Here is a 16,420-nt window from a genome sequence, read left to right as displayed (position 1 = left end):
GTCTCTCCTCCCCTTCCCCGCCGGCTGGACTGCGGGGCCGGGGGGCTGGTTCTTCCCCCGCCCCCTCGCGCTGCACGCCGGGCGGACATGGCAGCCGCCCGGCCCCACCTCAGCCGCCCTGCTGCAGCCCGCGGGCAGCCAGCCGGCCCCGGGCCCCGAGCCTGAGCGGCCGCCGGCGGGGCCCGCCCCTTCCCCATCCCCATCCCCATCCCCATCCCCCGCTCGCAGCCGCCGCCGCCGCCCGCGATGGAGAAGAGCTCCAGCTGCGAGAGCCTCGGCTCCAGGCCGGCTGCAGCCCGCCAGCCCAGCGTGGACTCGCTCTCCAGGTACCCCGGCTCCCCTCCAGCCACCGCCCGCGGCAGCGGGGCCGGGCTCTGGCTTTGGAGCTGCCGCCCGTGGGGCCTGCCTGGCCGGCGAAGGAAGCCACCCGGGGGGTGTCTCTGGCGAAACCTTTGCTGAGCAAACCCTGCAGTAACCCCCCACCCCCGCGTGTGAGCAGCTGCTGCTGCCGGGGCCGTTTCCTCCCCTGCCCCAGGCTGGACGGGCAGGGGGCTGGCTGGGGATATTCCGCCCCTGCTTCGCTTGTGGGCGCCCGGTCTCCAGCAGTCACATCCCTGCACCGGGGGCTGCTTCATTTGGGCTGAAGTTTCTTGGAGGTGGGGGTGGAAATCAGGTGTCTGGGTCCGTTGGTGATCTGGGGTGGTCCCCGTAAACAGCCCTTAGAAGAGGATATGGGTCCGGTGATTGATGGGTCTTTAAAAAAAAAAAAAAAAATCCACTGCCAACAAAGCAAAGAAACGGTGGATAAAAGCGATGGGACTGGTGCAGTTTTTACCCAGCAGGGGAAAGGGATTGAGGTCCCATGTGGGGCAGGGCTCCGTGATTTGACATTTGTCCTTGGATGTGGGTTGAAGCATTCAGCCTGGATTGATGGCTCACGCTGAAGCTGAAATTGAGGCTCAGGAATAGCATATGTATTTTTAATGTAGTAATTTGCAGTTGAATCTGTGTTGATTTTTAAAAAAATGGACAAAGAAAAAGAAAATCCCCTAATAACTAGTCTGAAAACTTCCAGTTTTTTGTGATTACTTGATATTTTGTAGACTTTTGCAAATGCATAATTTTCACTTGTTTTAAAACATAACTTTTGCTTGAAAATCAGTAAGAACTCTAAGAATATTGTGTAATTATACAATTCAGCACTTCTTAAAAATCTGTCTGGTTTATCCATTGGATCCCATAAGAAGTGATTGTGTGTGTGTTTTTGTGTTTACAAAATTACACTCCTATTGTATAGTTATTGGTAATGATGCTTCTGGGATATGTTGATAGTGGTGTTTGACCATTTATATTGTAGCAGTTCCTAACTTTTGAGTGCTTGACTTTGTATCCTTAATAATTTGCTTACAGTGTTGTAGCTGTATTGGTCCCAGGATATTAGCGAGAAAAGGTGGGTGAGGTAATATTTTTTATTGGATCAACTTCATTGGAACTTCATTCCAACTTTTATTGGAAGTTGGTCCAATAAAAGATATTACCTCACCCACCTTGTCTCTGTAACAACCTTAATAATCTGTTGTTGTTGGTTCTGTATAATTTCCTAGGTTTTCAAAAAAGCAAATAGAAAAAACAGAATTTCTATCATGTGGCATCATATTTACACTCACTTGGGTCATCAGCAAGGTTGGAACCTTTAGATCAGTGGTTCTCAAACTTTTGTACTGGTGACCCCTTTCACATAACAAGCTTCTGAGTGCGACCCCCCCTTATAAATTAAAAACACATTTTAATATATTTAAACACCATTATAAATGCTGGAGGCAAAGCGGGGTTTGGGGTGGAGGCTGACAGCTCGGGACCCCCCCATGTAATAACTTCATGACCCCCTGAGGGGTCCAACCCCCAGTTTGAGAACCCCTGCTTTAGATTCTCCCACAAGGACCCCTGCCACTTGAGCTAACTGAGTTACTGATAGAACTAGTAGGTTGTCATCCTCTATTGTGGACCAGCACTAAAAGGGAGTGGGATACTTTGCCAGTGGGTTTTACAGATGTTTGCTGACATCAGAGGAATGGTGAGACTCAAGAATCTTGGGCTCCATTCCAGGCTCTGGAGGGGAGTGTAAGTCTCAACTCTCTGGAGTCTCCAGTCCTCACCCAGTCTTGTTGCCCAGCCATTCCCAGTTCCCTCCTCCCAGGTGCTCATCTGATCTGTTTTCCCCACCCTGGCTTGAAGTCAACCTCCTTGCTGAATCACAGAGCTTCCCCCCTCCCCCCTGCTCCTTGTCAAATCTCTCTCCTCCACCCTACTGGTTCTCAGTCCCAGTCCCCTTGCCCAGCCAGTCCCAGTTGCTCCTGCTCCTCATCTAATCTCATTTCCTGCCCCCCCACCCCAGCTCCCAGTTTACCCCTTGGTTTCTCTTCCTGGATCCCAGTCCCCCCCCACCCCATCTCCCTGTTTCTCTCTACACCCCCCCATGCCAGCCTTCAGTGCCAGTTTTGGGCTCCCTGTCCCAATCTACTTCCCTTTCCCCTCCCATGGGTCCAGCTCTTCTCCCTTCTTCATTAAAATCAAGAAGCTTTCTCCTCATGCTGATCATTGAGGGTATGTCTACACTTTGAGCTGGGAGTTTGATTCCCATCTCAAGGAGACATACCAGCCCTAGGTCTGGTGAATTAGATGAAGGTTTCTAACCATCAGAGGAGTGAAGTTCTGGAACAGCCTCCCAAGGGGAGCAGTGGGGGCAAAAAAACCTAACTCATTTCAAGACTGAGCTTGTTAAGTTTATGGAGAGGATGGTATAACAAGACTGCCTATAATGGCATGTAGCTGAGGTGTGGCTGCCTGCAGCAAATCTAATGGTTGGTGATGGGATGCTAGATGGGGAGGGCTCTGAGTTACTACAGCAAATTCTTTCCCCATTGTCTGGCTGATGGGTCTTGCCCACATGCTCAGTGTATAACTGATGGCCATATGTGGGGTTGGAAAGGAATTTTCCCTCAGGTTGGATTGGCAGACACCCTGGGTTTTTTCGTCTTCCTCTGCAGCATGGGTCATGGGTCACTTGCAGGTTTAAACTAGTGTAAATGGTGGATTCTCTGTAACTTGAAGTCTTTAAATCATGATTTGAAGACTTGAGTAACTCAGCCAGAGGTTAGGGGTCTATTTCAGCAGTGGGTGGGTGGGTAAAGTTCTGTGGCCTGCAATTTGCAGGAGGTCAGACTAGATGATGATCCCTTATGGCCTTAAAGTCTGTCTATGAGTCTGATTGAGCTATCATGCTAAAAATAAACTGTAGTTGCAGCAGCCTGAGCAGCAGGTGGCGCTAGCCATCCCACGTATGTACCCATCGGAGAAGCTAGGTGCACATGCAGGGCAACTTGCCCCTTCCGCTGGTGGCACTACCATGGCTGAAGTCTATATTTAGCTGGCCAGCTCAATCAAACCTAGCGTTGGTATGTCTCTTTGAGCTGGGAATCACACCCCCAGTTCGAAGTGTAGATGTACCCTGAAAGCTCAGGAGTGACAGCCTCCCCACCCTCGGTTCAGGTGACCAGACCTAGCATGGTCCAGAGCTGTGGTTGCAGGGAAAGTCCTGCTCAGCCTTGGGCTGGAGCATGCCCTGTGTGGATGGAATCTTTGGGATTTAGCTGCTAAAATCTAAGAAGTCTCTACTAAGCATGTGTGAACTGTGGTCTCCCCCCACACCCTCAAGGCTTATCTCTGAGCCAAATTTGGGTGGATTTTCACGGGGATAGCAAAAATCACATTCCTGACACAAAGGCTATTCCCCATACAAATTTCAAGTCCCTGCTCCGAAGGTCACAAGAATTTTTTAACGTGAGCATAACAATATATTTTTCCTTAGCCTTGTTCTTAGCAATGGCTGAACTGCTTTAGGTGGAATTTTCCATTAAAATTCAGCCGAGTCAGACCCCTTGCATTGAAAATTTCATCCCAAGGTGTTAAAGTTTGGCAAAATTATAAGCAACTGAAAACAGGGTGTTCTAATGGGAAGTGTTAGGAAACCTGAATAATATATAGTAGTACATCCCCTCCTGTAATTCTAGTGATTCGGTTGCAGAAGGAAATAGTTTTCCTATGGACTAAACAAGAGATTTTCTGTTTGCCTGTCTCTCGCACACAGGGTTATTTATTAATTAAGGCTCCAGTCCTGTGAAGATGTGAGCATATATGTAATTTTATGCACATGAGTAGTGCCATCGAATTCAGTTGAATTACTTATGCATAAAGTTACACACACTTAAATTTTGCAGGATTGGGGCCTAGTTTGTAACACCTTCCCTGGAGACAGTTGTGATTTACTTCTTTAAGTCTTACTTACAATAGTTTGATCTGCTAGACTACAGTAATGTTGAGTTGTTACAGTGTGATTGTAGTGATGTGTTATAGTTGCAGTATATCTGCTTGCTAAAAAAAAAAAAAAATCTTACATTTTTATGGGGATGGTGTGGGGAGTACAGTGTACTGTGCAGGTGCCATAATTAGTTTTATAAATCTGGCTTTCTTATTTAATAGTAATAATCACCTTCTGAATATAGATATAATTCATTCAAAATTCACAACTCTTACCTATGTAAACATGAAACCTTGTTGGGTTATAGGAGCATGAATATCCATTTTAAATGACACTAAAAAAACTGGAAAAGTGAAAGATGACTTGACAGATATGATGCATTTATACCCCACCCTGACATAATTTTATCGTACAGCTTTCTTAGATCTGATTGCGAAGTTAGGTCAGTTGTGTATGCCTGTAAGTACATAAGATGTATTTCTGGAAAAACACGTGCATACCCTAGAACTCACATAAGTAAAGGTACTTGCATGAGAAAGTGCTCTCAGGATGATACTGTAGTTTTTTGGGAGTTAGTTTTTTCTTTGTAGTGAAGTGTGTGGGATATGTCAGCAATGGTATTTGACATTTTATATACTTTAAAATGGAAGGATGGTCTAGTGGTTAGGGCACTAGCCTAGAACTTGGGAGGTCTAGTTCAGTTCCTTGCTCTGTCACAGACATCCTGTCTGATCTTGTGCTTCAGTTCTCCATCTCTAAAAATGGGGATAGTAAAACTTCCTATCTCACAGGGGTGTTTGTAGGACAAATGCATTAAAGATTGTGAAATGCTTTGATATCTACCGATGAAAAGCACTATATAAGAGCTAGGTGATCTTATTATTAATAGAACCTGGTATGTGTGCATTTCATGCAACTTTTACTCCAGTGAGTAACATGCAGAAATAACTCTTCATGGGACTAAACAAACTGTTGCCCATTTTCTACCCCAACCTAGAAGAACATTGGAGAACCAGTTTGCCCTCTGTTGCACGCAGAAGGCGATGACGAGCTTGGCCATAAAAATTGATTCCCTTTTGCAGTGTATGTGGTTGAATCTTTGTCAACAGCACAGATAAGGAGTTAGTGATTTTTCTCTCTGTTATGGAGGAGTCTTTCTCCCGTGTCTTCTCCCATGATGATATGTCACTGAATTTGGCTGCTTTCACTTACCACCACTTGTCAATCAGCTGGCTTAGGCACGGATATTTCTCCGTTCATTACTCAGCACAACTGACTTTGTCGTTGAACGGAAAATGAACACCATCTATCCATAGAGTTTTTAGCTTTGGCTTTAAAAGACAATGCAAAATATTTCCCCCTTGCCTATAAACTTACATTTAACAATCACAGTATAGAGCTTTGGGGTAGAATTTTCAAAGATGACTTAAAGTCCGTTGGCTTTCAGTAAAACTTAGGCTCTTAAGTTCCTAAGGGCTAGACTTTTTAAAAAGTATTTAGGCACCTGAAGATGCAGATATGCACCTATAGGAATTAGGCAGTTAATGGGATTTTCAAAAGTATCCATCTGCATCTTCAGGTGCCTAAATACTTTAAAAAATCTGTCCTTAAGTGCCTGTCACTACTGAAAATGGGACTTAGCCTAAGTCATGTAAATGCTTTTGAAAAATTTACTTTTGGTAAAATATTGACGGGTTTCTCTTTAGTGTATTTAAAAAAAAGTAATAGCCTATTTGAACACCAGAACTTAGATTTCCTCACGCAATTAAAGATGTCTGACAAAGAAAGCAGATTATAAAGGAATGCAAATCATATATATCTGATGTAGCACACAGTATTTTTAAAAGGTATTTGGAATAGATCTCCAGCTCTGGGTTCTGTTGTTGTGCCAGATGGATGGGGGTGAGACTAGCAACTAATGAGAGGTGAAGTAGGGGGAGGAAGTGTTCAACTATCTCCCACCAAAGAGCATTCACGTGCCTTGGGGAATCATACCAGCTAGCAACCTCCACCAATTCCTTTATTCTAGAGCTCTGTATCTACAGCGTTCAAGTTATTCTTTGCCCTGCTTCTGAGAAGTGATACTTTAAATTCTTAGCTCTTTCATTTTGGTGGTTCTGCTTTCTTTTCATGTCAATCTGTTTTACTACTTCTTCATGTAAAGCTAGCTTACCTGCAAAAGGAAAGATAACTTTAGAACTCGGAACATCACATTTTTGTGGATGTTGTCTTGAACTGTAAAGACTGGATAGTTTGCATTTAACCTTTTAAAAAAAATCTCCTGATTCCTTCTATAAATCCATTTTGTTGTAATAAAAGGCCTTTGAGGCACAGTCCAAAAATGTTGGATGGCCTAGCACAGGTGGAAAGGTTTATTGCTCACTCAAGAACCCTGATCGTTTTAATGGTATTGAAATGTATATATCAACTGAGAAAGTTAGGTCTCATGCTCCCAACAGTGTCTTAGCTCACCATGGAATGTCTTCAGGACCCTGGAATCTGTAATTTACAATGACCTTGTATCTGAAGTTTTGACTTCAGGAGAATTACTTGACAACTTTAACTCAGAAATAAACTGAATTTGGCTTAACCTTTGTTAAAACAAACTGTTTCTAAAATTAAGAGAGAAAGCCACCAACGAGTGATGTTCATTTTGAAATCAAGCTACATAACTACACAGGTGATGTGAACACACCCCACAGTTAGGATTTATAAAGTTTGTTGTCCCATTGGGTAGCAATAGTCCAATGCAATACTCAAGCAACAGTCTGTTCTGTCTACTAAGAAACAGATTCAAAGTGCCTGTGGGAAGTTATGGAGGCACTTGAATACTAAACAAACCATATTACGGGAAAAGAGGTAACGATTAATGTTCTAACCCTATTTTATGAAGAATACAACTAGTTCTAACAGCAATAGTTTAGCTCAGGGGTTCTTAAAGTAGGGATTGTAACCTCTGGAGAGTCACAATCATGCTCCCTTTTCTTCCCTTTCTTAAAATAATTATACTACTTACTGTTATGGTTCCATTGATAACTTTGATAACATGAATTGAGCATAAACAGATGCAGTGATGCCTGCCTTAATCTGCAGACAGGCTGAAACAATAGCTGTAAGTGGTGTGAAGGGCCCCGTTCGTCTTGATTATGGCCCTGTGGATACCTGCTCGGACGGCAATTTAATGCCATTAGAAATAAGTACAGTCGGTGGCTGAGTGTTGAGAATGAGCGACTTTTGTGTCTGAGAAACTTCACGCTGTATCTAGAACCTGTTAACGACTCCAGATAGGCTCATCCATTCTTAATAATCATTAATGTTAATATGTGAAAGACAAATTATTACACTTAATTGAAACAGAAATACATTTGGGTGCAAATTTGTACAACTGTACATTTTTGTGTATGTTGCTAACATAATGAATGGATTATAAAGCCTTATAATTCATTTGTATCATAGGGAAAGTCCATTATCAGGGGCTGAGGATTTTGGGAGGGAATTGTGAAAATACTAGTAGCCTAAAAGGGAGTGACAGTTTTGAAAAGTTTGGGAATCACTGACTGAGAAAAAATGTAATCTTCCAGGAGCTGTCAAAATAACAATCTTCAACCTACTTTGGTAATCTCTACTTTTACTGATGTAGGTCCTAACATCCTTGGCTGCTCTGACAATTCGCCTCGGCATTTTTTTGTCAAGGGCATATTTTGCCCAATGATGGTAATTCATACTAAGAACCCTTGGGTTTTGGTCAACATTATCCTTCCATCTTCTGTTTAGTCAGACACCATAAGGGTATCTGTCTTCCATCATCTCAACTATATGTCTTCTTCACAGAAGTAGTTGCTTACATCATTTCCTCCCTTTAAATTATTGTCCTGTTAGCGATGCTCCTTTAATTATGTATAACTTTTACTTCTACTGTTTTCTTATCACTGTTCTTCTTTTCTAATTCATTTATAGCCTCTGTACAAAGACAGGAACTGATTCTGAAAAATAAGGAAAAGCCAAACACACCCTCTTAGCCTAATCATCAGGATCTATAAGCTCCTGGCTTCTCCTTCATGATCCTTTATCTCTTGACCTACTTTGCTGCTATTGTTTATTCAGGGCTTATAGTGTGTCTGGTGCTGTATAAAGAGGCATGAAAAAGATTTGAGGGATGGTGGTGGATAGTCAGCTGAACATGAGTTCCCAGCGCGACACACTGGCCAAAAGAGCTGAAGCGGTGCTTGGATAAACAGGAGAATCTCAAGTAGAAGTAGGTGGTTTAGGAAGAGCACAGGAAGTGAGAGGGGAAGTGGGAATAAATGAAATGAGGAATCCTATTACAGTTAAGTTTCACTCCCAATAATCAGTAGTCCATTGTAAGACAGTTAAAAGTGAAGGGTGGGTCTGTTTTTAGCTGCTCCAACTATCACTACACTTCTGCAAGGGTTGGTTGAAAAAATGCAACAAGACCCAGAAAAAAATTCAGTGGAATTTTTCGTGTTCTTGTTTCCCCTTTTGTCTACTGTCTCTATTTTCTTTTGGCAGATAGTTTTTAGTCCCACCGTTACATGACTAGATAACTTTTTCCTACTTTTCTCTGGTCTTTTACACTCCATTAATTATTTTCCATTCCTTTCCAACCTCCCACCTACCTTATGGAGCGAAAGAGCTAGTGGTTCTCTAATCCACACCCCCAGATGCAGTAAATAACATTTGAAGTGCTGTTCTAGTCAATAAAGTGACTATGTAAAAATGTCACCATTTTACAGATCTCTGTATACGCAGTCATCTGTTGACTTTGATGAGAAAAATAAATCCTCATTCCTTTTTATGCATGTTAGTCCTGTAGAGCCAACACAGCTGAGAGAGAGGGAGCTGGATTCTACTCCATCATGTGGCTCATAAACAGACTTATTTATTATGTTTTAGTCAGTTACACCTGACTAAACCAATTGAAGACAAATAGAAGTTGCCCAGGTGGTGGTGAGCACATAAGTTAAAGCCAATGCGGTTGCACAGATGTAATAGAACTCTTCTTACTAGAGATGATCTGCGAGATAGAAAGAACCTTGCTTAACCCTCATGTTGTGTTAGCTGGGTTGACAGTTGAAAAAATGCAAACGAACCCAAAGGTCATCTTTTTACTTGTAAACTGAACACATTTGATCCAGAACCTCTGCAATGTCTTTTTAACAAAGTCACTCTTCCGAGTAAGCTGAGATTTGAAATTCAGGCTGTCCTTATGACTGAAAATGGGAGTCCCACTGCCTTATTGAGAAGGAATGATCTCAGCTCCTTGGACAGCTATTGTGTCCCCAGTTACTGGGAGCACCTTACATCAATGTACAGAAGCTCAAAGGCCCAGATCCTCAAAGGTATTTAGGCTCTTCACTCCCATTGATTTCAGTGGAAGGTAGGAACCTAAATACCTCTGTGGATTTGGGTCACAGTAACTATTTAAGTATAAGCTTTATTGGAGATGTATCTCCAGAGCACCTCACTAACCTCTGAAAGTCATGGCCCAGCATGCAATGGGCTGTGTAAAACCTCAGAAGAATTTTCAGAGGAGGGAGCCCCACGGTGGGAGGGGCAGGCAATCTCTTCTGTGGTTGTTCCAAAGCCCCAATCAGGAATTTGGAGGGGATGTTCCCAGGACCGTGTGATGCTGGATGAGCCATTCTTGAGAGGGGAAAATGTAGCAGAGTTTCCTACTGGATGCCATCACTTATTAGCTAATATCTGCTGTCAAGCAGCTGATCAGCTGTGACCCATTACTTATGTGATTACATAAGAACGGCCATACTGGGTCAGACCAAAAGTCTATCTAGCCCAGTATCCTGTCTTCCGACAGTGGCCAGTGCCAGTTGCTTCAGAGGGAATGAACAGGACAGGTAATCATCAAGTGTTCCATCCCATGTTGCCTATTCCCACCTTCAGGCTAGGGACAGCATTAGCAACATCAATATAGCTTCTGGTGATCTGATGGGGGCAGGATCATAACCATCTTCTTCATTGGTTGCGATAAGACAGCTACACTCCAGTGCAGTAGATGGATGTATTTCTAGGTTAATATGTTCTGATTCCAGACCATGACTCCAAGTGGTCTCAAGCAAGGAAAAGCAGATACCCTATTGCTACATTGCTAAAAAGTTACCTCCACTCAGCAGAAGAGGTGCCCTGGCCTTAGATTTTTCCCTCCTCTTTTAGGAGGGGAGGAACTATTTAAATGCCTTTTTTTTTCTTATTTAGGTGTTTAAATCCTTGGCAGCTCAGGAAAGATGAGTAGTTATTTTCTTTAGCAGAATAAGTTATTTTCTGGGTGGGACAAACATAACTTCCATTATTTATGGAGATAACAGCCTTTATTGTTAGGTGAGCAATCTTGCAAGATTATCCCCAGTATATAGATGTGACAATTGATATATAGAGAGGTTGGGGACTCACCTTTTCAAAAGTGTTCACTCATTTTGGATGTCTCCATTTTTGGGTGCTCAGCTTGAGACAGACAGAACCAGATTTTCCAAACACCATTTAGACACCGTCAGAAGTGGCGAGTATGTCAAGCGCTAAACTCTTTTGAAATCCTGCCCATGCGTCACAATGGGAGCTGCTGGCCGCTGAGCTCTTTTAAAAAAATCTTATTTAGGTACCTATGGGATTTGGGCTTTTTTAGAAATCTGGTCCTAGTTGTGGGTGCTGAACACTTGCAAATCTGGACTGTGGGGTCTGATTTTCAGAAATGCTGAGAACACACATCTCCAGTAGATGTTGATTTACCTAGGGACACGTAACAGTTCAGTGGCTGACCTGGGATTAGAAAGTAGGCTTCTGATCCCTATTCCAGGCTTCGTCTGCAGTCAGAGCACACTGCATCTCCACATCTGACTGCTAGAGAATAGCTAGGTATCCGTTGGAGGATTTCTACTGGATAATAGGTGACTCTCCAAATGGGGGCGTATTTATGTGCTGTATTCAAAAATACATTTTCTTCTTTCTTTTAATTAATCCCACTCTGGAATGACAAATGTCAATGATTAGTCATTTGCTGGTATTCTTAGTAACTAATTTTTTAATGAAAGATAAACAGCATGTTTGACAGTACAAGTTATTTTCTTACGCAAGTGTTTAAAAATAGAGAAAGGAATGCAACAGAATAAGGACTGAGTTATGGTAGGTATACAGACTTACTGTTAAATCGGTGTGTACAGCGGCTAGCATAATAGGGTCCTGTTCCGTGACTGGAACTCCTAGGTACTACTGCACTACAAATAAGTTATTTTATCTGTTCATCCTATTTGGGCTATCTTCCTTTGGTGTCCTACCAACAAGTACAAAGTTTTCCGGTCTTTTTCTTGATCCAGTTCATGCAAGTTTTGTTGCCCTAATTATTACTTGGTAAAGATTTAAGTTCATCAATTAGTTTCAGTTTCTGATTTTTTTCCCTTGCACGCATTGGGCTGTTCTAACGTGCTGACTAGTAAGGGCCCCTAACAAACTGTTCTCTGGGGAATCATTGGAATACATCAACATTTTGGCCATGGCTTCATCCTTATCTCTGCTCTTCAGAGAAACTGTGCAACATAGTACAATCTCTCTCTCTCTCTCTCTCTCTCTTTTTTTTTTATAGGCTGTTTGTTTTCTTGACTCTGAAATACTACCTCCACTTTCTTTTCTCAGGGGGAACCTTCTTCATTCAGAGTTCAGTCCTGCTCTCTGCCGTGTTGCACCTTTGGAAAGCACTGAGTAGGCCTGGTAGATTTTCTGACCTTCACAGTACTCTCCTGCCCCATCTTTTAGCAATGGCCCACTGTGTGTGAGAGGGCTGAACTGAGTAGACCCTTAGCAGGCAGTGTTGTTTGAGTTGACAGTAACCTACGAGGACTCTAATTTAGGTTACATACCCAGTCTACGTTTTTGAACCTCCACCCTTTAAATGTAATTTATTTATTTTTTATTTTAAATGTTAAGTGAAGTTTTAGTGATTAGAAATGGGACCAGATTGGAAACCCTATAAACAGAAAACCTCAGAGTGCACAACAGGCCCAACTTAGGTTTCCCTACACTGACACCCAGGACCGGCTCTAGGCACCAGCAAACCAAGCACGTTCTTGGGGTGGCACAATTCCAGGGGCGGCATTCTGGCCACCTCTTTTTTTTTTTTTTTGCTTCGGCAGTTGTGCTCTTGGAGTTGTTGTTTTTTTTGCTTGGGGCGGCAAAAAACCTAGAGCCGGCCCTGCTGACACAACAGTGTGCCTCAATCTTTATTGGGGTGTCATGGAGAATTATTTGGCCCGCCCTTATCATAATATCCGAGCACCTTACCATCTTTAATATATTTATCCTCACAAAATCCCTGTGAGGTTGGGATCATTATTCCCATTTATACATAGGCAACAGTGGCACAGAGAGACTAAGGCCCAGTTTCTTAAAGGCATTTACGTGTCTAACTCCCATTGATTTCAATGAGAATTAGGCACCCAAATAACTTTGAGGGGCTGGACTTTAGGGCCTAAATCCTAATGACTTCAGTGAGACCTAGGATCCTAAGTGCCTAAGTCACTTTTCAAAATGGGCCTGATGTGTCTAAGTCACCTGGGCCATACACTGCTAGGCGGAGCAACTCCTAAATACCTTTACAAATATGAGTCCGAGTGACTTGCCTGAGGTCACACAGGAAGTTTGTGGCGGAGCAGGGAATTGAACCTGGGTCTCCCAAGTACTAGGAGAGTGCCTTAACCATCCAACAATCCTTTTCACTCTTCCCTCTTGGGAGTGGTGATTCATTTGCCCTGCCCATCATTCACTGTTATCGCTACTAAGTCTGCAACCGAAACGACCAGTGATGGTGGTGGTTTTTGCAATGCAGACAGTGATCCAGAAGGAACTGGACTAAGACCAGCTAAGTCACTTCACATGGGTTATCCGTCTCTTTTCAGATAGTAAGAAATTTTGATCCCTCCTGACATGGACTGAATTTCAACCGATGATGCAGAGGTAAAATGTGGTGTATTCCCAGTACTCATCTAAAATCTTTTGGATTGTAGCGGCACAAACAGCTCCTGCTCCCGTTTTGCTACCGGCGTGCTGAAGCTGCAGGGGAGGGAGGGGGAAGCGGGGGAGGGGCTTTTGCTGCCGGAGCGGCCCCAAGTGAGCGGCTCAATCCGGCGCGGCTGCCCTGTCAGCCGCTTTTGGCTCTTTAGATAGCCGTCCGGGGGGAAATCCCGGACATTTTTAGCTTTTTACAAATTCCCCCCGGACGGCTATTTAAAGACCCAAAAGCCGGACATGTCCGGGGAAACCCGGACGGATGGTAACCCTGTGTTTGACTCAGGAAAGCGTGATACCGAGGGCTGCTTGTTGTTATTAATTATGTGCTGCTTTTCAGTTAGGCTTTGGGTGTTGGCTTTCTATCCTTGGAACCTTGCTAATATCTCAGACAATTGGCCTGTTGTTTAGCCAGTGCTGCAGGCCTTTTGTGAATTTTGGTTAAAAAAAATAATAAAAGAATGACTAATTGAGCATGAGCAATGCTGGTGAGACTGTAGTCCATTGTGTAACTATTGAGAGCAAAATTTGCATTCCTAGAAAAGCTTGTTCACGGTCAAAATATAGGGCACACTCTTTATTGCTCATGGGAAAACATGTACTATATATTCAGCTCAGGATGCTATTTAAAAGAATCAACTTTATAGAAAGTGACATTTTCTTTGCTTGGAACACTGAAGTCAGATTGAAACCCTGGTTTGCTTGGCAACAGAAGTGAATCTTTCTTATTCAGGCAAGTATCGCGGGGGCTATTCTAAGTCTGTCAAGCACACGCACAATGATTTGTGTGCTGAAGTGGCTTCTTTTAAGATTGTTTAGCACTGTGACATGGCCAAATCTTTTGAAGGGGAAGGCTACAGTCCTATGTTATATAACTATCTGCCTCTTCTGAGTGCCAGAGGGCACCCGCCAATTGTCTCTCTCTTATTTCAAAAATATATTTGTCTGTGGCTTTTTTCCTGAGATGTGTAAGTCAAGCAGAAGATAAAGTAGGTATCTAACAATGTTCAGAGAAATCATGACTTCTAGGTAACTCTTAAATGTAGTCAGTTGTATACTGAGTACATGTACAGTATAAATACAGTATGCTGAGCTTTTGTATGTGTGCACGTTTTATATAAATGTATAATAGATTAAGTTGCTCTCTGTATGTGCATTCTGTTGTAGGTAGGATAATCTGTTTTTTTGGACTATTTTGGTGTGAAGATTCAAGTCTGACTCCTCGATGAATGGGGGATAATGGTTCCTTTGTCCGTCTTCTCTGTTTAGACCAGTGTTTCTCAAATGCAGCCCCTGTGGCCGCATGCGGCCACCAGGGGCTTTTCTTACGGCCACAGCCTCCTGGGCAGTGATTAGGGGGGTGGGGCGGACGCAAAGCAGCGGCCCCTCCCCAGGGGCCACCAGGAGTGGTTTGGCCCTGCCCCCCCTTTGGAGAGAGACAAGCTGGAGGAACAGGCAGCCAGTGAGTTCCCCACCTTCCCAGGGGCAGTGGGATCGGGCTTCAGCCCTCAGGTGGCAGGCTCCAGCCACGGCGCTTCGGGCTCTGTCTCCTGGGCATGGGGCTTTGGGCTCCAGCCCCAAGCTCGTTCCCCCATCACCTTTGCCTCCCACTGCCTCCCCCAGTGCCCCATCACCCCTGGCCCCTGCTGCCTCTGTACCTACCTCCCTATCCAAGGCTTAACTTGTCCCCGGGCTTGCCGGGGCTGAGTAAGTCTGTTGTGAAAAGTGATATCTGTATGTTTGTTAATGTAACTTTTCACAGCACACTTAATAGCTAGCAAGTCTTTAAAAAACAACAACCAAAAAAAGCAACAGAAACAATAAGAAAAATGACAAGAATGGTCAAAGCACTTTATTTGTGTTTCTATTCTGTTTAGGTCCAATAAAGAATAGAGACAACTGTACACTATTTTTATTATTGAGTCTGTTTAAAAAAAAAAAAAAAACCCCACCCTACATAGATAGATAGATAGATTACAATGATTTGGACATGTACCCGTGCAAATTTATTTCTTTTTTCTAAAGTTAATTAAGTATTTTAGGAAAAATTGTCACAGCAAGCGTTGGTGGCTGCACTCTGAGGCCACGAAAAAATTTGTTTTGAGAACCCCTAGTTTAGACTAAGGCTAGGTCTACACTGGGGGGGGGGATCGATTTAAGATACGCAAATTCAGCTATGCGAATAGCGTAGGTGAATTCGACGTATCCGATCCGACTTACCCCGCTGTGAGGACGGCGGCAAATCGACCGCTGTGGCTCCCCCGTCGACGGTGCTTACTCCTACCTGGGCTGGTCGAGTACGCACATCGATTCGGGGATCGATTGTCGCGTCCCGACGAGACGCAATAATTCGATCCCCGAGTGATCGATTTCTACCTGCCGATCCAGGCGGGTAGTGAAGACAAGGCCTAAGAGAGTTCTTCGGGGCCCAGACTGACTGTCTGCACTGTGTATGTACAGTGCCTAGCACAGTGGGGCCCAAATCTCAATGGTGGCTTTTAGGTGTTAGTGTCATACAAATCAATTAAAATAGTAATCTTTAAATGTTGTAGTTTGGGATCCTATTCTGCAACCCTTACACAGGCACAAGCACTCTACTCCTGCCGATAGGCAAAGCAACCATCTGTTTAAGTACTTTGCAGAATTGTGCCATTAAGGGGCTACTGAGTAGTCACTGGGATCCTTGCGTGAATGAAGGTTTAGGCCAGAGGTGGGCAAACTACGGGCCACATCTGGCCCGCGGGACCCTCCTGCCGGCCCCTGAGCTCCTGGCCCAGGAGGCTACTCCCGGCCCTTCCCCTGCTGTTCTCCCTCTCCCGCAGCCTCAGCTTGCTCCGCTGCCAGCGCAATGCTCTGGGCGGCGGGGCTGTGAGCCTCTGGGGCAGCACAGCTGCAGAGCCCGGCCTGACCCAGTGCTCTGTGCTGCACGGTGGCGATGGCGTGGCTGGCTCCAGTCGGGCGGCCTGGCTGTAGTGCCGCCAGCCACCAGTGCTCCAGGCAGCGCGGTAAGGGGGCAGGAAGCGGGGGGGGGGGGGGGGGGGGGGGGGGGGGGGGGGGGGGGGGGGGGGGGTG

At 44.3% G+C, this 16,420-nt stretch overlaps 1 protein-coding gene across 1 annotated transcript in view; it reads left to right on the top strand.

Moving 5' to 3' along the window:
• The first annotated feature begins 203 nt into the window (after positions 1–203).
• The window catches only part of MTMR2 (myotubularin related protein 2), a 78,251-nt gene continuing 62,034 nt past the window's right edge, over positions 204–16,420 (top strand). The window contains exon 1 of the mRNA XM_024217141.2: positions 204–326. Coding sequence (XP_024072909.2) covers positions 247–326 — 80 coding nt within the window. The 5' untranslated portion in view covers positions 204–246. The remainder of the gene's footprint in view (positions 327–16,420) is intronic.

The sequence above is a fragment of the Terrapene carolina genome, unplaced genomic scaffold (assembly GCF_002925995.2).
Source record: "Terrapene carolina triunguis isolate 2854851 unplaced genomic scaffold, T_m_triunguis-2.0 Scaffold97, whole genome shotgun sequence".
NCBI lineage: Eukaryota > Metazoa > Chordata > Testudines > Emydidae > Terrapene > Terrapene triunguis.
Note: the sequence above shows the minus strand (reverse complement) of the source record. Positions and strands in the feature narration are given on the sequence as shown.